We start from the raw sequence: 22,783 nt of genomic DNA, 5'->3' as shown, positions 1-22,783 counted from the left end.
GCTGCGTTTAGCATAAAGGTTTTCATCGGTCTTCATAACATGGACTACACCTCTCTGGTTTCAATTTCTTACCATTCCTCTAAAACCCTCAGCCATATTTAACAAACTAGCTCTATGTAGAAGAAAATCATATAAAAATATTTATTTATATTTGTTTTTCAATCAGTAGAGCCCTAATTTGCATACAGTACCTCACTAGTTAAAACAGATGAAAAATTAGGAGTAGGAGGCTCAGAGAACTATTTGTCCCTGCCCTGAACATCATTAGGAAACCACAGTGCCTAACCTAACATATTCTCTCATGCATCTCCTTGATTTCATCTTTGCCTTAATGACAGCTAGTCCTTCAAGGCTCAGGTTAGGCCCTGTTCCCAGAGCACCTATCTATCCGAAGGGCTACTGTAGTACTTGACACTCTGCGGTGCAATTGACTGTTTACTTCTCTGTTTCCTCACCTGAAGGCACACACTGAGCTTTCCACCTTTTCCTCAGCCCCAAGGACAATGCAGGCTGTAGATTTGCTGAATGAATGACTATCAGCACCTATGAAACTTCTCAGCTCTAGGAGGCATCAGAAAGGGAAATGTGGAATTCTGGTGGGTTATTTCAGTTTATAAAGATTTAGAGATTATTATTTCCTCTCCTTTCCCTTTTACTTTTCAAGCTAGTTAATCCTATTTGTTCTATTGTCTACACTCATAAGTAACAATAAATCTGAATTTATTTTTTCCATTTTTAACTTTTCAAAAAATGTGTTATGCTTTCCTGCCCTTTTACCCTTGTTATTTTCTTAAACTCTTTTGTGAAATAACACATAAAAACTGCACAAAATACACATATACAGCTTAATGAATAAAATGAATACACATGTTAACTACCTCCCAGGACAAGAAATAGAACAGTCAACTCTCCTTCCAAAGACTTCTCACCGACCTGCATTTTAGATTACTGATTTTTTGGGAGAGAATAAAGAAAACCTCATTGTCTCACTGAGTTTTTGGGATCAGCCACTGAATTCATATCCCTGCACAATCCTAGGCTGGGGCAGGTAAAAAGAGGTAAAAAGAGGCACCAAGAAGCCAGGGTATATGTGTATTTGTATCTGTGAGTGTGAGGGCATTCCCACCAGGCCAGGGCACTGGTTTAAAGTAATCTTAAAAGGTGTGATAAATCTTTACTTCTAATGGTAAACATTTTCAAAATAAAGCATGTTTTTACTAAGCAGACACAGTATTCTGCTGCTCCTGGCTTAAACCAAACCTTAACAGGAAATTACATAATTTTCAAGATGCAAGTTTCAAAACCCTACAAATTTAGACCATTTCCTATATTGCCTCCCCCTCATTGTAGGTAGGAAAGATGCTTTAAGTGAAAAGTTGGCATTAGGGGGTTGCACAATCCCAGCCACCCAACAGGATCATTCCATTCAACCAGAACTGGGGTTCTCTCTGCTCACAGCAGGCATCCAACAGGGTAGCACATATATGCTCTCTGAGTGAGAAAGCAACACCTTCTCACATACAGCCCCCTGGAGAGAGATGGGGAAGGGGAGGGGGGAGGACTTTACACCTGCAAACTCCTAACTCTATCAGCACTAGGGCTGGGAAAAACAGCACATATTTAAAAAAAAAGAAAAAAAGGTTTCCTGATAAAGCCAGTAACTTTCAAGAGCTATCTTCTTAAGCCATTTTTTCTTAGAAGACTAGTAAGTGTAATGATTCAACATCCAGGTCTTTGTCTTCCTTCAAGCCCTAATGACTGTATAAGCAAACTGCTTAAAAGGGCAGCTGTCAGAATTCTTATTCTTCTTGGTAGAAAAACACTATAAGCACAGAGTGTTGTCATATTAATTAAGGCAACTCAACCTCAAGGCACATCTGTCTCTGGGCCTTTGGATCATCAAAATGACCACCAAAAATAGAACAGGAGTATCTCCAATGGGGCAGACACAAGCCAGCCCCAATCCTAAGAGACTCCTGTGAGATGCAACTTGGGATGCACATGTGTTTTGCAGTACCACTGAATATCCATCTAAATGTAGCCATGTTTTCAGTTTTTACTTTATGTCTTACTTAGGCTAGGAGACAAAAGTAATTAATAGACATATAACTCTTGGCCCACAGTGAAAATCCTGTTAGCTGACTAGGTCCAGTATGGAAGAAAACTGTTCTCCAGGTCCAGAAGAACTGCTACTTACACTGAAATTCCATGAGCTTCACGATGAACATCTCGATTTTTTTTTTTTTTTTCAATTTCCCCATCACCAAAAAGAAGCCAGCTCTGTCTGTCAAGATGCCCAGGCTGTGTGGCAGTGGTGTCAAAGGCTGCCATTTGCTCCAAGGCACTGCCATCTGCAGCAGCACAACATTTTGTCTCCGGAAAATAAACACATCTGCCTTTGCCAGTGTCCTCCCACTGAGCCGCCCATCTGGAGCAGGTGAGCTGGAAGGCAAGCCTGGGCATGGGTGAGACGGGGGCAAGCAGGGGAGATGAGGCCTCAAGGGAGATGGCACACAGAGGAAGAAGGCAGTACTGTGTCATGTCACATCCTGCTAACCACATTTGCCAAAAAGCATGTGAAATTGCCCTTGTTAGTGGTATTTTAATCACACATAACAAATGGTCATATTTAGGGGACAAAACCTGCAAAGTCAAGGTTTCACCTGGACCATCTGTTCACAAGGTCACAGATACCAAGAGATGATGTCTTTGTGCTAGCCACCAAAGGCATGAGGACAACAACTCTAGTGGTCAGAATAGAAGGCTCAAAGTAACAGGATTCTTCTAGGAAAGGAACACACTAAACATGACTACTATTAATCAGACCAAACACGCATTTAGGCCACAGTGCTGGGACAAGTCATGGCCACTTCTGGAAATGACTAATATCTGAAATTCTTTCCTACATATTCTTTCCTTTTCACTGAAAAAATAAATTCAAATCTGTTCATAGTCTTGACACCAGATCTTTACATCATACTATTTGGGGGCCGGAAGAAACCATAAAAATGATTCAATCAAATCCTCTCTTTCTCCCAAGGCTTTTCAACGAGCTCACAGAAGAGCTGGTGCTAAACCTCTTGGAGCAGGGCTCTTTCAACTATCCCACTAGTTTTCAAACTTTGGTGAGAAGTGAACACTTTTTTCAAGTAAAATCTTAAATGGAATCCCCAACATAAAGTAGATAAAAGTCGAGTTGATCTATATAAAGCAGAGCTAAAGTTGTGCCACACTGGTCTTCTTTGGTGAGTCTCCTGAGGCAGCTTCATGGAACAAAGTTTAGAAAGTTCTACATTGGGTTGAATGATATTCTTCAAACTCATTATTTCTACTGTTTATTTGCTAAGCATTTACAAGTATAGCCGTATAAAAAGATAAATTACCAAAGGCTCACCAAGCACTCCAGAAAAGGTTCTATGAAAACACTTTGGCCAGTGAGTAGCAGTAGTAAAGCCCTGAAGATTACACACCGTGGAGGCCAGCACTGTACTCTAAGCCTTGCCACAAACTCCACATTCCCCCAAGATATCAGATTTGGCTGGTTCATACCTCAGTCTCCACATATATAAAATGGAGACCTTGGTGGATTATAATAGATGATTTTAGGGCATTCAGATAGGCTACACCAAACATGCCACATAATTCATTTCAAGCAAGAAACAGCCCCATTACTTATCACTCTCCCTTCTATAGCCCACTAATCAAATCATAAGGAGAATTTTAAACAAGCATTGTGCAAACTATTCCTTTAAGACATTACAAAATTTTCAAAATAATCCTGTTAAAAATCCAAGTAGCAGCTCCTTAACGATGAAGTTACTTTTAAATTAGATACTTAGTATTTTCCAGGGAGGTATCATTCACTCACCAGCCCTGGTGGTCTAGGGCTTAAGACTCACTGCTATCGCTGCCATGGCCCGAGTTTGTTTCCCGGTCAGGGAACTACATCACCTGTCTGTTGATTGTCATACTGTGGCAGCTGCATGTTGCTGTGATGCTGAAAGCTATGCCACCAGTATTCAAAACACCAGCAGGGTCTCCATGGTGGACAGGTTTCAGCAGAATTTCCAGACTAAGGCAAACCAGCAAGAAGGACCTGGCCACCCACTTCTGAAAAAACTGGCCATGAAAACCCTCTGAAATAGAGCATTGTCTGACACAGAGCTAGAAGGTGAGAGGATGGAGAGAAAAGACTGGGCAGGGTTCTGCTCCACTGTATACAGCGTCACTAGGAGTCAGAATTGACTCGACAGCACTAACAACAATCATTCACTCATTCAAAACATATTTCATTTGGTTAATTCTCAGTTCTCCTAATTTGCCACTCTGATCACTCCTTCTTTCTTCATAGATGAAGAAAGTGAGGCTCAGCAAACAGAAGTAATTTATTCAAGATTACCCAAACTAATACAAACCAGGGAAGAGACTGGAGCTCTGGACTCCAAAACCCATGCTCAAAGAAGCCTCATAAGTATTTGAAATTGGGGAGTCAAACCCATAGCAAAAGCCTAATAAGCCCTTTTCCAGCTCCTTGGAGTATAACCAGGAGCAAACCAACTTAAATGTACACATGGATTCACATAAAAACTAAAATGAAAGCTATTGATTTTTTCCCCAATCTGTGTCTTTTTTCATCTCCTCCTGCTCTTTAATCCTTACATGGAGAAGTAATATCCATTCATTAAGAATACTTCAATAAAATTCCCTTCCAGCGTACAAAGGCACAATAACACTTCAGTGGTATATGTGGACCTAACTGGATGACATTTATTCAGTAAATATTTATTGTTATATCTTATCTATAAAATCCTATGTGGAGATCTTTTTTCCTTCTCCCCAAAGCCCCCCAGTACATAGTTGTATATTCTAGTTGCAGGTCCTCCCAGTTGTGTTATGTGGGATGCCACCTCAGCATGGCTTGATGAGGAGTGCTAGGTCCATGCCCAGGCTCCAAACGGGCGAAACCCTGGACCGCCAAAGCGGAGCGTGCAAACTTAACCACTGGCTATGGGGCCAGGCCCCTATGTGGAGATCCTTACATTTTATTAGAACTGAATTATTTTATGCTTCCCCAAATGCACAAACATACTTGTACATTAGTCCAGTAACCAATAAAGGAGACAGTGAAAGAGTATAGTATTTGAAGTTAGAATCTTACCTCAGCCTTTTATAGATCAGCTATATATGTGCCTTTGGTAAGCTCAACCTCTCTATTAACCAGCCTTGGTATCCTTGTAAATAAAATGAGGATAACACTCATCTTACGGTGTCATAATAAGCACTAAATAACGTCCCATATATAACGTCACATATATAACTATCTAGAGTAGCACTGTCCAAGAGAACCTCCTATGATGATGAAAATGTTCCATATCTGCAATGTCCAATAACGGTAGCCATAAGCCATATGTGGTTATTGAGCACTTAAAATCTGGTTAATGTGACTGAGGAACCACATTTTTTTAAAGAAATAAAAGTTTATTTCTCATTCAAAGTCCAGGAGACTCTCACCCAGGAACTGAATTTTAAATTTGTTTTAATTTTAATTATTTTAAATTTAAATAGCCACATATGACAAGTGGCTACCATACTGGACTGGGTTGATCTGGAAAAAAGCTTAGCACATGGGGCTGGCCCCGTGGCCGAGTGGTTAAGTTCGCGCGCTCTGCTGCAGGCGGCCCAGTGTTTCGTTGGTTCAAATCCTGGGCGCGGACATGGCACTGCTCATCAGACCACGCTGAGGCAGCATCCCACATGCCACAACTAGAAGGACCCACAACGAAGAATATACAACTATGTACTGGGGGGCTTTGGGGAGAAAAAGGAAAAAAATAAAATCTTTAAAAAAAAAAAAAAAAGCTTAGCACATAACAGACAATCCACACAGGTTTACTTCTATTTTCCCTATCAATATCAGTAATTTTTTATACCCACTCTTTACTAGCAAATCAGGTCAACTAAAATACCACAACAAAGAATCTCCCATAAGAAACTCACTTATAGCTATTAAATTGCTTCTTCAACCAGAAAGCAAAAACAGCATAAAAACAAAAGTGATTTATTAGTTATATGTGCCATACACTGTGCTAACAGCTTTGCATGATTACCTCATTTAATCTTTATAATAATTCTACGAAGTAGGTACTATTACTTTCTAGGTAGGGAAATTAAGCTGAGAATTTGTCCAAAGAATATAGCTGGCAAGTCAGCGAGCAAAGATTTAAACCCAGGCAGATTAAATCCAGAAACTGTGCTTAACCACTAGGCTAAACTGCCTGCATTTTAAAGAACCAGTTCACACAAGATTCATTATACACCCTGTCATAAATAAATGTCCTCTGAACCAAATACCACACACCCACATCCAGCAAACTGGAAATCAAACAATCTGAGATATAGACACACAATTATGCATGGTAACTGGTTGACCAAAAATAAGCCTCATGTGCCAACTGGTCTAACTGTGTAAATGTACTAAATCTAGTGGCTTTGCATTTATATTAGAAAGACTGAAAAACCACCATTACCCTTCTCTCCAGAATAAAGTGCCTAAAATATAAATTCATATTTCAGAACTAACAACCTATACTGATAGGAAGGTAGAGGAGTAGGGATTAGACCCAGAAGCACAAAGCAGAGGAAGTCAGTATCTACTAGAGCCCCATGTCACTGTCTAGAAGGGGTATTTATTTGTTAAGAATCAAATATTTCTGCCAGGAGATTAACCAGATTCACTGCATTTGCACGAAGCACACTGCCATTCTTACTCAATTCTAAAAGAAGCTTAATTCACTTAATGTCTAGAGCATTTATGACAAAGTGTTTACTGTGCTCAAAGCCAGAATTCTTCTTCCAGTTCTGCCCGACAAGTCAGAGGAATACTTTACACAGCAAGCCACAGCATACTCTTTACTGAATACCACAGGAACTTCTGGGTGGAAGTAAAGGTCACATACGACCGACTCACTTTGCTCACTCAGGGAGGAGTGAACAAGAAAAGGCGACTGACCTTTTACCCAGATCAGAACTATGTATGTAAGTTTGTCTCCTCCTCCCAATCCATCTTGTCTCTAGTTTCTCTTCAAATTTCATGACCTTCATATTGCACAAGGCCCTTGGTCAAAGCTAGCACTGAGAAAAAGAGATTCCGTTTATTGAGACATTCTCAAATAGTATTATTAGGTACTAGAAAATAAACTGCTTTAAAGATCTGTAATAAACAACTTAAAGTAACACCTGTACTTATTTAGATTTCTGTCATAACTCAGCTTAAGCAAATGCACACGAAACTAAAACCATAATAAAAATACAAAGAGCACCTCTGTTCTAGAAACACTACTGAAAAACCAAGCAGCTGATGAAGAACAGTCAATTATGGCACCATTAGTGTAGCTTTGCCTGACCTGCTGTGTGACCTGGAGCTAGTTCTTCTGCCACTTTGTGCCTTTCATTCCCTATCAGTGATAGAGAATTATCTACTATATGTCAGTGGAATAGTGAGCAGATTAAATTATTAAGCAAAATGCTTTGGGCAAAAGTCATATGAATGTTAAATATTATGATTTACAAGCATTCATTTCCTCGCACTCCTGTGGGGTTAGGAAGTTATCTCGATTTCATAGATGAGTAAACAGGCACAGGGGGTAAGGTCACATGGTGAGGCTCCAATCACTTAGTCCCTGTGGGACGGGAATAATACACACCTTTACCAATCATAGGAACCTTTTTGGGACATCCTACACAATCTTTAATACATTCAATCCTTAACTTAATGTTGCATTTTAACATGCTGTCTATGGAACAAAGACGGTTTCAAGATAGCAATACAGACACAACAAGTGAGGTGGAATAATTTTTTTTTTGAGGAAGAATCAGCCCTGAGCTAACATCTGCTGCCAATCCTCCTCTTTTTGCTGAGGTCGACTGGCCCTGAGCTAACATCTATGCCCCTCTTCTTCTACTGTTTTTTTAATATGTGGGACACCTACTACAGCATGGCTTGATGAGCGGTGCCATGTCTGCACCCAGGGTCCGAACTGGTGAACCCCGGGCCACCGAAGAGGAACGTGCGCACTTAACCACTGCACCACCTGGCCAGCCCCCCAGGAGGAGGAATCATTTTGTGTGCTTTGGAGAGAATAGTCACAGAAAGACACAATCTCAAGATGAAATCTGCACTATTATTTTCAAGGTTTCACCTCCACTACCTTGTAGGGACTTTCAACGACAGGAATTAAGAAACATGGTTTGCACGAAAACACTTTGAAAAAAACTTTAAAAGCTTGTCACAGGTCTTTCTGTTGGAGAATTTGCCCCATCCAAATTCTCTGGGAATGCGTTATTTGCCCTCTGGGCTTTAATTAGCAACTCTGCAAAAAGAGAAAACAAATCCAAAGAGACCGAAGAGTGATGAACGCAACAGAAAGGGCTCAGAAAGGCCAAAAAACGGCAAAAATACTACTTGCATGTAATAGGAATGTAAAGCAGCACAGATTTTCCTGCTGGTACCTAAGGCTGCCGGCTCTATTGCTTACCCGACTCCGGAGACAGTCAGCCAGGTTTCGGCGTGTGAAATTAGCTGCTGCTGTGGGAGACAATTCATAACCTGGCACAAGAGATAAACAGTCACACTTAAAATGAAGCAGAAGGAATAACAGTACCCCAAATCATTCCACAACCTTGTTCTTACCCCCTACCACCCACTGTACACTCAGAGTATATAAAGTGCACAGAATGAGGGGTGCAATCTTTCTTCTCGTCCCTTTCCCCATTCAACAGTTGTGAAATAGCTGGTCAGTACTGACAGTAATTCCTGGCCATGAAACAGAACCAAGGTAACTATTCTGTGGTGAGATAAAATTCACAGCCTTCCTTAAGTGATTCATTCATCAACAGACTGTGGTTTCCTCAATAGAAAGAAAGGGGTACACATACACAAGTGTGGAAAAAAAAAAAGAGGTGTTGAGATGCCAATTTTTTAAGTTTATTTAAAAAGGATATTGAGAAAAGAGAGGCTGGAAGTTAGGACAGCCTCAGAGTCATACTTTATAAGGTTTTTTTTTTTCTTTTTATTAAGATTATGATAGTTTACAACCTTGTGAAATTTCAGTTGTACATTATTGTTAGTCATGTTGTAGGTACACCACTTCACTCTTTGTGCCCTCCCCTCACCCCCCCTTTCCCCTGGTAACCACCAATCAGTTCTCTTTGTCTATATGTTAACTTCCACCTATGAGTGGAGTCATACCAAGTTCGTCTTTCTCTATCTGGCTTATTTCACTTAACATAATACCCTCAAGGTCCATCCATGTTGTTGTGAATGGGACGATTTTGTCCTTTTTTTACGGCTGAGTAGTATTCCATTGAAAGTAACTTTATTAAGTATAATATGATTTTTTAAAAGTACAAGTCACAGAAAAAGAATGCTTCCATCACTAACTACAACATTTTTAAAAATAGAGTATCTCAAAAGTAAAACCTTTGAAAAAAGTTGTAACGCCAACAAAAGTATAACCCAGAGGAATGGCATCATGTGTGCATTTAACGGTGCACTCATTTTGGAAATTAACTCCCCAGTAAACTGGGACTAGTGCCAGAAGACACAAGAATGACCCACAACTCAGTGGACCCACAGAGAAAACACCAGTTTAAAAAGACAGATGCCACGTGGTTAAGTTATTCCCTACAACATTTCAAACACCAGTGTCACATCGGGTACAATCTAGATTAGAATTCAAACAAATATTTAACAGCTACTATGTTTCAGGGTCCATGCTGTGCTAGGTGCTTTGACATATATTACCGAATTCCATCCTCACAACCAGTCTATCAGTACATATTAAATCATAATGGAAGCAACTCTGGACAAGCAGGAATACTTTCAATTTTCTATCCAGTCCCCTGAACACCAGTAAGGACTTGAGAGTTATCTTAAAGGCAGAAAAGTCTGATGCCTGACCATCTGCACATAGATTTTTTCTTTCCCTTATTTTAGCTCAGTTCTTCAACTTTAATATGTAGAAGAATTACTGTGTAGGGTTACATACACTGAACTATACTTGACAGGTAACTTCTGGGTTTTGTTTTTTTTTTAATATGTATATATTGTTTTGCTTCTGCTTTTTCTCCCCAAATCCCCCCAGTATGTAGTTGTGTATTTTTTAGTTGCAGGTCCTTCCAGTTGTGGCATGTGGGACATCACCTCATCGTGGCCAGATGAGCAGTGCCATGTCCGCGCCTGGGATCCGAACCGGCGAAACCCCAGGTGGCTGAAGCAGAGCACGAACTTAACCATTTGGCCACGGGGCCGGCCGAACTTATGGGGTTTTAAGGACAATTTTAACCATACACAATTCTTGTTTATGCACTGACTTTAGATCCTAAAACACATGTAACAAGCAGCTCTCTCGACTCATGTTTACTCCTCCTCCCTCTCCCATGACAAGAGAATAAAGTATTGCTGTACCTACTGTACTTCAGAAACATTATTGGTATCCCTCACCTGCCATGTAAGCAAAAAGTAGAACCATTAACAAATAATTGTTGAGGGGCGGCCCCGTGGCCGAGTGGTTAAATTCATGTGCTCCGCTTCAGCAGCCCGGGGTTTCGCCAGTTTGGATCCCTGGCGTGCACATGGCACGGCTCATCAAGCCATGCTGAGGCGAGGTCCCACATGCCACAACTAGAAGGACCCACAACTAAACATACACAACTCTGTACCGGGGGGCTTTGGGGAGAAAAAGGAAAAATAAAATCTTAAAAAAGAATAATAATAATAAAAATTCTTGAAATATTCTGAACTTGCTTAAACCTAAGTACCATGTGTTTTAGCTTCCTGAAAGGCAAGGACTGAGTCTTGTTTATCTTCGAATTCTCTGTGGTACTAGGGAGAGTGCTTCACATAGATGAGGCCCTCAAAAATATTTATGGAATTGATTGCATGATGCTAAATTTGCTGCCTAAAAAACTATGAACGGATCATATCTAGTCATATTACACATAAAATTATATTCAAAGTAACTTCTTTCATAGCTCTGCATTATACCAGTGCTGTGTATAACAGTGTTATTAAACTGTGAAGTAAGTTTCTTTCTGCTAGAGTGGCACTATAAACTTTCCTGGCTTAGAGAGCTAGTGGCCAGTATTATTGCATAGGGAGGCTTTCTCAGTGGATAAGAATCTCTCTCTGGGGATAGCTCCAATGAGGGCTTGCAAAATATCTCACAAAAATCCTAATTATCTCCCTAGACAACAACCTACTAGTGAGGCAAGGCAGAACTCTTGTATGACAGAGTGACCTCCTACAATTACACAGAGCTTTATGTTTACAAACCATTTTTATGCATATTGTCCATTAATATTTCTAGAGTCTCATTTTAGAAATAAGGAAAATAAAGCCCCAGAGAGGATAAGTGACTTGTCACATAAAAAAAATTAGTAAAACCGAGTTTAATTCAGGTCTTTTAGGTCTGAGATTCAGATATACTTTAGCTCAAAGCACATCTTCTGAAATATCTAACACTTAAAAAGTCTGATATCACCATGCTCATCGACAAGATGGTGTTAGTTTTATCCCCCAAGTATCAGTGTTTTAACGGTTCTCTTTTCTGCTCTGTGATTCTTGTAGAAAAATCTTTAGGATCAGAAGGAGGGTCTAGACAAGGTTTTAAAAATAGGAAGACTCAAATAAAAATATGACCACACCAGTCTGCTCATGTGCAGAACTGCTAGTAGAGAATATTCTTTTTCAGTGCAAATCTAAAGATAAACCAAACAATGCTACATTCTAAGTATTACCCACCATTTCGCATCTTGTAAAGTTGCACATTTTTCTGAATATATTCTGCAAACTGTACAGTGTCGCCAGCCTCTCCAACACATAGGAGTAAGATTTTTTCACTCATCTTAAACATCTTGTCATGATCTGCCCAAAGAAAAAAACACCCACTGTTAGAAGTTACCTTATCAGAAATTTCTTGCTATTATATAGGCAATCATAAACAGGTTTATTAATTACTATACCGAATAATTTTACTAATCACTATTTTTAAAAGGCTTTAATGGGCAACTGTATTAAATACTCTCTTTCACTCTCCATGTTAAACTCCTCAGCATATTTTATTAATGTCAATTTCAGTTAGAGAATATATATAAAAGCTGACAATTGAAAATATAGCTAAAAACACGTAAAGGCATTTGAAATGCAAGCAACAGAACAATCAAAGAAATGAAAGTATCAAGTCAACAGCCATTATCTTTAGGCTCATGATTTCAAAGTCCTGAAATGTCTCTATAAATACAAATGTTAATTATATTTATACACATACAAAAGCATATATGAAAAATACTGGTCTTGAAATTAAGAAGCTATCTCTAGAAAGAACAAAAAATTAACTGAGGGGGCTGGCCCGGTGGCACAGTGGTTAAGTTTGCACATTTCACTTCAGCGGCCCAGGGTTCGCCGGTTCGGATCCTGGGTGCAGACATGGCACTGCTTGGCACGCCATGCTGTGGTAGGTGTCCCACATTTAAGTAGAGGAAGATGGGCATGGATGTTAGCTCAGGGCCACTCTTCCTCAGCAAAAAGAAGAGGATTGGCAGCAGTTAGCTCAGGGCTAATCTTCCTCAAAAAAAAAAAAAACTGAGACTATAAATCATCTTAAAAAGTAAATCAACTCCATTTCTAAAGCAAAGAGAAAATTAAAATGACTTCCAAAACAAAAATTCTAACAAACATCGTTAACACTAAGCTTTTTAGAAACACTTCGAAAATCTCAATACTCTAATCTTATCTAGCTGAACCAGACTCATTCAGATTAGATAGATAAATAAATATTCAGATAGCAATTAGTGCCCAAGGAAGAAAACTCCATATTCAGTCTGTAGCTTCAGAAAAAGCCTATCTCCCCATCTTATTCTCACTTTCACTTTTCATTTTTCAAGTAGTGCTGAATAATCTTCCCTGGGAGACATGTTTTCTGTTTGAAAGCTTCTGAAATGTCAAAATCCCTAAATAGGATTTAAAGAACAAAATGCTACAGTCAAATACTTCACAAGTGTTTGAGAGTTGTAGGCAACAGTAATATGGCTTCTTAGACTTTGGGGAAAAACCCACAAAAAATGTGCCTGTGGATAGTATCAAACCCCCTTGAAACTCCTAAACAAACACACCTTTATTATAGGCTACAGGAGATTTAAAGACCGTTTGCAAACTTTTTATTAAAGAAAAAAATTCACTTAAAGGTATATTACCAACGCAAAGAAAAAGCACCAGAAGAGTATTATATGCCACTGGCATCTAAGTTCTTGCCAGTGGCAAGAGTATGGGCAATTTTTATTTCCTTCTTTTTGCTTATCAATATTTCCTAAAATGTCTATATGTGACATGCGTCATTTGGTAAGAAAACATTTAAAAAACTGTTATTTTGAGGGGAAAAAAAACTTGTTTACAAAGAACTTGCCACCTTTAAAAGAAATGCTGAAATTTAAGGCAATAAACTGTTCAATTTTGAAATGAACTTAATATAACACCTAAAGTGTTTTTCAAACATCTATTACACGTCCAGCGAGTTGTGAAGGGCGATATGAAAACAAAAGCAATAGATGCTAATGGCTCCCTGCGTTGTGCGGGAAACAGCCTATGCAGCTCTACAGAATTTCCGATCCCTGACAAAGAACTTACAAGATCCACACACATGAAACAAATGAACAACAAAATGAACATCAGTGTACAATATACTGTGGAAAGCCAACTGGAACTAGAACCCCACGGACCTTGGCTATAATCTGGGCTCAGCCCTCCCCACTTGGGCAAATTATTTGCCCTCTCTAAGCCCCAGTTTCCAAGCATGTAAAATGATAACACTATCACTTACTCCTGCCTAACTTATAGGTGGGGAAAACTGTACATGTTATTATTATACTCAGTGTTAAACAACAGAGTTCACATTATACACGCTACAGGAATTTAGAGAAAAGAATTCTGTGTGGGCTGAAGTACTGAGTAATTTAAAAGCAATTCCATATAGGCCTGGAGACAAGAGACATGAAATGTGGCATGTAACCAAACTGAAGAGTTGTGCCACTTTAATAAGCAAGCAATCTCTGGGAAATATCTTCTCTATGGTATCAAACTATCTTACAAATGATAAACCAAAAAACTGACTAGAACTATTATTCTCATTTTATACTTAGAGAAAACAAATTCCAAAAGGTTACTCATTTTCAGCATTCATGCCTATCCTACACAAGTCCCTCATGAAATGAAAGATACGAAAAAGTCCTCATACAATTCCAAAGCTGCTATAATAAAAATTTTTATACCAGGAAAGGCTATAGGGAAAATTAGAGAGAGCTGAGCGCAATTATTTCCAACTATCTTTCAAGAACTAACTCAAATTCATCTTTCTTCCACATCACAGTGACCTTCCTTTTCTCTGAATACCCTTAGGATATACTCCTGAAATCATTAATTTAAAACTAACCTAGTACTTACTAGTGATACTTCTTTATCATACAAAATCACCTTGTAGTATTTATTTGTTTTCTTAATGTCTTAGACCTCTATGGATTATACCTAGTATGTTGCATCCTCTGTAACACCTAGAAGTACACTCCACTCTTCAAAGTCATTTCACATACATTTTTGTGATGACACAGATCCCCTGTAAAGATACTGACTTGGTTATCGCTCTACCTAGAAACTACTTCATGCTAAAATAAATCACATGCATGTCAAAGGCTTTACTATTCAAAAGAATGGACAGATTTACTCTCAAAACAAATTTACTCCTTTGGAAAGCATGGTTTACAAATAGAACTTCTACAAACTAATCATGGAATTTCGTAAAGTAATTTGACATATCATAGATGTTTAACAAATCACTTTTAGGTCTCTCTTCTTCAGAAAGAACAGAACTCAGGCAAAGTCCCTCAGTTCTTTCCAGCTCCCCAAGCGATGATAGCCTGACAATCAGATGCCTGTCGCTTACAAAAGCAGTGGTGGACACTATTTTGCCTCTGTTCACATCAGGAAACCCCAGATTTAATCATTTTTGTCTCCTTAAAACCAAGAGGAACTGTTATCTGCCCTCTAAGCTTTCCCTAATCTTTAGAACTAGAAAGAATCTCTTCTTCCTCTGGATTACCTAAAAATTATCTCTGCTTCCTCTGCACTACCTGAGATGTTTGATGGTACTTTTCATATGCAGTATCATTTTCTAGCTTGTGTTATAACTGTTTGTACACTTATGAGTCTGTATTAAATTGTAACTTCTTTTAGATACAGGCCACATCTTATTCTTCTTTGCATTCCTTCAGCACCTAGCACTGTAACAGGCACAGAGGTGCCCAAAATCTATTTGTCAAGTGAACATTAAATCATCAGAGCGAAAGCATAACATTTTTTCAACAGTACCATGTCTACAATCAATTATGAAAACACAATCTTAGATTCCACAGATCAACAGGCAAAATCTTTTTAAAATTATTTATTGAGTACTGACTATAGGGAGACGGTGTAGCATAGTAGTTACGGGCAAAAGATATGGAGTCAAACTGCATAGGTTTGAAGAACCTGGATTCTGCCACTTGTAACCTAAAGCAAGTTTCTTAACCTCTACACTCCAGAAATATCATTTGTAAAGTAGCAAAGTAATAGAACCTATCCCAAAAGGTTAAATGAATTAATGTAAATCATTTAAAATAGCAACGGTACTTAGTATTCCTACTACATAAAAACTCACTTAGAATTTAGTACTAGTATTTCTACTTAGTATTTATTAAGTATTAGCATTAGTACTTAGTACTTCTACTTAGTACTTAGTAAGTACTAAGTATTTCTACTTAAGCATTTAGTATTTCTACTACTAAGTATTTGTCGCGGTGCTAAGCATTTGCACAAAAGTTTTTCACTCAATCCTCCCAACTAGCTTAGGAGGCTGGTATCACTAATCTGATTTAACAGAAGAGGAAATCTGGGCACCGTGAAATAACCTGTAAAAAGTCACAAAGCAAATAAGTGACAGGGCTCCAGTCCCCTGACTACTTAAATACAAGGAAAACTTAACAGCCAGTGCCCTGGAAAAGGAGGATCAGAGCTAAGACAGGGGGAGATACAGGCAGCAGAAGGGAAATGCCAGGTTTCCAGTCGTACAGTCTCACTCTCCCCAGGATCCCACTTACGGTGTCAGCAAAGTAACCTCATTAGTAGTGACAACAAGAAACTTATCAGAGATTTGGGGGCCTCTAGGGAGCCTGGAGCCCGGCAGGAGCTTAAACACTTAAAAACTGAATTCCTTAGGCAACTCTCGCCCAGCAAGCATTTAGCGAAGGCCAGAGCACAGCACTGACCCAGGAGCCCCGGGGGGGAATGAATGTCAAGGCCCTAAACTTGTCTGCCCGCCTCCTAGTTCCAAAAAATGAGCAAGTGCTGATCAGGGCAGGCGGGCTTCCACCTCGGAGACTTCCCTGGTTGGTACTCATCCAACCCTCCACCAACTCTCTCTGACTGCCCCTCCACCCAGGCCCGGCAGGGCCTCCCCTACTTCCTCTCACCGTCCTTCATCTGGACAATATTGCTAGCGGCCACCCGGTCGGAGGCGACAAGGACATAGTCGGGGCCCTGGATGCCGATAAGGTACTCCATGCTGGCGGGTGGCAGGAGGCCGGGGGCTGCAGCTTCAACAGAGAGCGCGCCTCGCCGGTTTCCGGGCCTCACCGGTGAGACAGCACCACCCAGCGAGGCTTCGCGCGACGCAGGCCGCGCGACCGCCCCGGTCGCTGGCGCTTTCGGATGACGTACAAGTGTCGCGAGAGGTTGGAAAGTGGGCGTGACGTTGGGTGTATTAAACTCAGTGCTCGGCTGTCGACCTGTCCCGGTTCCTTGCAATCCGGGCACTGCGGATGGCTTATGTTATGTAGCGCCTAGTTTCTTTCTTTATAAATTGAGAGATTGAGACTTGCTTGAGGATGAAATCACGCACTATGTATAAAGGGCCGAGCACATGTGGGTGCCAAAAAGGCGTGCGTCCCTACGTGGTCGTTTCCCTTCGTTACTTGGTAAAGTATCGCCAGAAACTCCTTCCCTGCAAGTCGGATTAGAGAGAGAAAAGTAACCTTGACAGGAGCTCTATTTACATGTTTCACAAAAATAAAATATAGTTGAGTTAAAGATCTAAGCATTAAGACTAAAATCATAAAAGATCTATTTACAGGGGTTCCAACCTCAAATTTACATGCAGTTGTTACCTTTGGTAAGAATGATTTGAAGGGAAGACTTCCACTTTTTATTTTATACGCATCTGTATTGTTTGAATGTTTCGAAATGCTCATGTATTACTCGTTTTTATCAATAGGAAAAAGCGCAGCTAGCCCTTTATATCTTGCAGCCATTCTGGGAAAAGATGAAATATTCCGTGATTAGTTTCTGTCATCCACGATTGTGTCTTCATACTAGCCATGCTAACTTCCTCGGAAATGGAAAACCAGTTGCAATTATATCTCCAAACAGAACTATTCAATTCACTTGCTTCTGCAGAAATGTGCAGTCCTTACTCCATTCTGAATGTTTCTTCCAGCTCTCTGCCCATGAAGGAACATAGAGCCTGAGGAGTTTGGAGTGGCCCATTTATCTTGGGATGGATGCCAGGGGCAAGTGAGGTCATTAAGTCAAGTATCCCACTATGAACACAAATGCATCCATCATCCTAGAAAGATCCTTTTCTAAACACCACTGGAGAAGAAGTCTCTTAAATCTTTCTCTCTCTCTCTCCCGTCCTCTCCCTCTCTCATTATGTGTGTTTGTGTGTTTTTTAAATGCCAAAAATACATAGTTATACTATACACACACATACACAAATAATACAGAAGAAATGAAGAGTTAAATATCTCTCCTGCTCCCGCCAGAGGTAACTACCCACCAGATGCATGTATTCTTCCAGACCTTTTTTCCTTTGTATATACCAATATTCATTCATTCATTCATTCACAAAGGCTGCAGCATTCTGAATTGGGAAATTCAATTTTTAAAAAGGACCCCACCACACAAAAAATAAAGGACCCAAAGATTTTTCAAGCTGGCTCTTCCCTCTTCCTCCCCAGGACTCTTTTGAAATCCCCTCTAGCTAAGTCACACCAGAGATTCTGTAACTCCTTGTTAGTGTAGAAGAAAGTGGATTTTCAAGACCTAACTTGTTCTATCTCACTAAGAATCAGAGGGAATCCTTCCTTCAACTAAAGTCTTAGGATAACTGAGTCTTAGAATTGGAAAGAATGTCTGTAGAGGTTCCAGAACCAGCATGATGTAGCCAACTTTTTCTGTAAAGGGCCAGATAGTAAATATTTTTGGCTTTGCAGGCCATATGGTGTCTGTCACAACTACTCAACGATGCCACTGTAGTGCAAAAGCAGCCATAGTCAATATATAAATAAGTGAACATGGCTATATTCCAATAAAACTTTATTTACAAAAACAAGGCAGGGGGAGGGGAAGAGATGGATTTGGCTCATTTGGCCATAGTTTGCAGATCTCTGATGTAGTGGGAGACCTGTAAATCAACACTTAACTCTGGTCACAGCCCTACCTTTTCCCACCTTGGTGCAAAATTCATTGAGCTTCAACTTCCTTATTTATAAAAGGGACATTTAGAAGAGAGATTTGCTTGCATTTCTCTTGAGATGGGAAGGAGATGCAGGTTTGGATGGTTCCATAAGTATAAGGAAACATATCCTGCTCCTTCATTGGAAGTTTGGCAGGACCTTAGGGAACATGGCCATACTATGGGAGCTGCCAGCCTTGCCAAGACTCCCAAGCCCAAGCGGGACATGAAAGCATCAGCACAGCCCACACTCAAAATATCCTGTGAGCTTAGACAATAGGGTTGAGATGACGGTAGACTGGATATCAGTGGCCCACCTGTAAATATTCAGAAATGTTAATGTATTGGATACTATTCATGCCCTGCCAATAACCCTTTTACCTACCTGTGGTAGCTGCCATCCCCAGCTGCTGTAAATGTTGGTTGATAACAACTCACAACTGTCCCTTTATGCAGGGAATTTCTCTCAACCGTCTGGGAGACATCCTTGCCTGGGAGCAATCTAGACCCACCCGTCAGCCAATGACTGACTGACACAGAGCTAAAAGGTCAATTTCCTTAATTTAAAGTGGGATATAGTTTGTCCTCCCGAGTTTCCCCGTGGATCACTCTAACGCTAGTCTCCAGACAAGACCACATTCTTGCTTAGCTTTTTTCCCCGTCCTATCTTACTTCTGTTACTCCCTTTCTCCTGAGAGCAAGCCCCCCATAAATGACTTGAATAAGCATTTCAGTTTTGCTTCTAGGGAACTCAAACTAAAATATTTGGTACCAAAAGTGATCCCAGAAAGCAGTCTCCAAGGGTTTCTGGAGTGGGACACTCACCAGCTGGATGACAATGAGGACACCAACACTGGTGATAGGAGGAAAAGTCACAGTCCCAGACTTGCTACAACAGTGCAATTGCTAAGACTTTCCCCTGTATTGAACTAGGATGGGCTATGTCAAAGACATTTTCAGTCATAGACAAGCTGAGAAAATTCGTCACCAGAAGACCTACCCTAAAAGAAATATTAAAGGACATCCTTAAAGGGGAAAGAAAGTTATACCAGATGAAATCTTCTATATACACAAAGGAATGACGAGTTCTGGAAATGATATCTATGTAGACAAATAAAAAGGCTTTGTTTTTTATGATTTAAATGTCTTTACGAGATAATTGACTATTTAAAGGAAAAATAATAACGTATTTGTGGGGTTTGTACCATATTTAGAACTAAAATGTAGGGCAACAAAAGCACAAAGCCAGGAGAGGAGAAATTGGAAGATACTGCTTTAAAATTCTTGGATTATATATGAGGTAGTATAATATTGCTCAAAATTAGACAATGATAAGTAAAAGATGTATGTAATAAACCCAAAACAAACACTAAAATAACACAGAGTTACAGTTCATAAGCCAACAAAGGACGTAAAATGAAGTAAAATACTCAATCCAAAGGGAGACAAAAAAGAAAAAGTGAACAAAAAAACATATTTGACAAATAGAAAACAAATAGCCAAATGATAGATTTAAATACAATGATATCAATTATCACATAAATATAAATGATCCACACACTCCAATTGAAAGCCAGAAATTGTCAGATTAAATAAAAAAGCAAGACTCAACTACATGCTGTATACAAGATACTCAGTTTAAATGTAAAGACACGAAAGACTTGTACATAAATGTTCATAACAGCTTTATGTGTAATAGCCCAAAACTGGAAAAGATGGAGGAGGGGAGTCATGCCCAACAACAGGTGAGTGAATGACGCGTTGTTGTGTGTCCACACAATGGAACGCTACACAGCTATAAAAATGGATGAACTGCTGATGCACACAACAGCATTAGAAACATCTCAAAATAATTATGCTGGATGAAAAAACCAGACCAAAATAGTACACACTGTATGATTCCATTTATGTGAAAGTCTAGAAATGCAAACTAATCTACAGTGAGAGAAAGGTGATATGTGGATGCCTGGCAATGCCTGGAGGAGCCAGGGAGAGATTGGAGAAAAGGATGCAATGGGCATGAGGACATTTTGGAGGGTGAGGGATATGTTAATTATCTTGATTGTGGTTATAGTTTCACAGATGTATACATACGTCAAAACTCATCAGACTGTATGTGTACTTTATGGTATGTTAATTATATCTCAAGATAGCTATTTTAAAACAATATTTTCACCCTGGGGGTATGTGACAGAAATTGGTGCCCCCCTCAAATATTTGAATGACGCAGTGGTGGTTGTCCCATCATAACTCCATTTAACTCATCAATCTAGCCCATGCAAAGACTGGAAGGATTATGGCAGATGACAGTGGATTACTGAACACTTAACCAAGTAATAGCCTCCATTGCATCTGCTGTGTTGGATTTAGTATCTTTACTAGAGCAGAATAATGCAACTTTGGGTACATGGTATGCAGTTATTGATCCCTTCTATATCATTCAAGAAGGAGAATCAAAACCAGTTTGTGGAGCTGGCCTGGTGGCATGGCAGTTAAGTTCACACGTTCTGCTTTGGCAGCCCGGGGTTTGCCAGTTTGGATCCCAGGTGCAGACGTGGCACCACTTAGCAAACCATGCTGTAGTAGGCGGCCCATGTATAAAGTAGAGGAAGATGGGCACGCATGTTAGCTCAGGGCCAGTCTTCCTCAGCAAAAAGAGGAGGATTGGCAGCAGATGTTAGCTCAGGGCTAATCTTTCTCAAAACAAACAAACAAACAAAAAATCCACCAGTTTGCATTCACGTGGAATAAGCAACTTTCGTGGTGTCATCTCTGTGTTATATTAATTTTCCCACAATAACTAGCCAAGTCTCTTATAGAATCCAATTCCCTAACTAGAAGCCAAATCAATTCAAATGACTAAAATGTGGCCCTCTCTAGGCATGTCAAATTGCTGAAAACAAAAGAGTTAATATATTCACTGAAAGCTAATATGCTTAATGCCTTGATGTCACCCAAAGAAATTGCTGTTGTGAGGGTAGATACCCACAGTAAAAGAGATAATATAGAAGCTAAAGGGAATTCTTTAGCAGATATTCATGCTAACAAGCTGATATGTCTAAAGAACCTTAGGCAAGAACCTCTTATAGAACAGAAAAACAAATTCCTGGAGAGGTGCAAAGATTATATCACAAGTGCACAAAATCTGGCCGCCAACTTCATATTTTACATCAATTACAACACAGGGAAATTGAAAAGTTCACATCTAAGCTAAAAGAAAACACAACCTGGCTATCTAAGGCAGACTCAAGGAGCTGTTAACGTTAACGTTTTCTTGGTCAGACCTGAGAAATCTTGGGTCACATTTCTACAGTGACTTCCAGACTCTTTTGATTAGTTTTGACTCAGTGAAGACCAAAAGGGAAAACACAATTTAAAAGTTCCCACAGTATTATGAAATTATTAACTGTTTTCTTTTTGTGTGTGTATGAGGAAGATTGTCGCTGAGCGAACATCTATGCCAATCTTCCTCTATTTTACGTGGGATGCTGTCACAGTGTGGTTTGAAGAGCAGTGCTATGTCCATGCCCAGGATCAGAACCTGTGAACCCAGGGCCACTGAAGCAGAGCACGCAAACTTTAACCACTAGGCCACTGGACCGGCCCCAAGACTGACTGTTTTCTGAGGTCATGGTATCAAGCAAGAATCTGTTTTAAACCTGTCTAATTGATAAATGAGAGTTCTATACCCTTGGTAAAAAATAATAACCAGAACAGATTTTAAACCATTTTCATCAATCAACATTTGTTGATATAATCAGTTACATCAGTGAACTTGCTTTTGCAAGCCAACCACTGAGTGACAGCTTCTCGTTTCTAAAAGTCAGCCAATCAAGAGTTGACTCATTGTAAGGAACATACTTCTGAACGCCAGCCAATGAAATCTCACCCAAATGACCACGCTTCTAAAAATTATGTCAACCCATTCAGCCCCTGAAAATCCACGAATCTTTGAATTCCATGCTTTCCCAAAACTCTAAGATATGTAGTCTCCTCTTCTTGGAGAAACTGTGCCTGATCAGCATATATTTAAGTAAGCAATAAATTAAGTTTTTAAGTAAGCAATAAATGATACTATTATTATTATTATTTATCATTCACTATCTTCATATGTAGCTGTTCGAGCCCCAGAGGTATCCAGTAGTTATGCAAAAGGCCAGTCAATGCCGAATAAGAACTGTCCATCA

General features: G+C 39.7%; 1 protein-coding gene across 1 annotated transcript in view; it reads right to left on the bottom strand.

Annotated features, from left to right (window-relative positions):
- The window catches only part of PSMB2 (proteasome 20S subunit beta 2), a 30,455-nt gene extending 13,701 nt beyond the window's left edge, over nucleotides 1–16,754 (bottom strand). Inside the window, exons 1-3 of the mRNA XM_046660073.1 lie at nucleotides 16,555–16,754; nucleotides 11,801–11,923; nucleotides 8,535–8,605 (exon numbers count right to left, since the gene is read on the bottom strand). Of these exons, the coding sequence (XP_046516029.1) occupies nucleotides 8,535–8,605; nucleotides 11,801–11,923; nucleotides 16,555–16,645 (285 nt within the window). The 5' untranslated portion in view covers nucleotides 16,646–16,754. The remainder of the gene's footprint in view (nucleotides 1–8,534; nucleotides 8,606–11,800; nucleotides 11,924–16,554) is intronic.
- Between the last annotated feature and the right edge of the window lie 6,029 nt (nucleotides 16,755–22,783).

This window comes from Equus quagga, chromosome 5, assembly GCF_021613505.1.
Source record: "Equus quagga isolate Etosha38 chromosome 5, UCLA_HA_Equagga_1.0, whole genome shotgun sequence".
Taxonomy (NCBI): Eukaryota; Metazoa; Chordata; class Mammalia; order Perissodactyla; family Equidae; genus Equus; species Equus quagga.
This window is presented reverse-complemented; position numbering and strand designations above follow the sequence as displayed.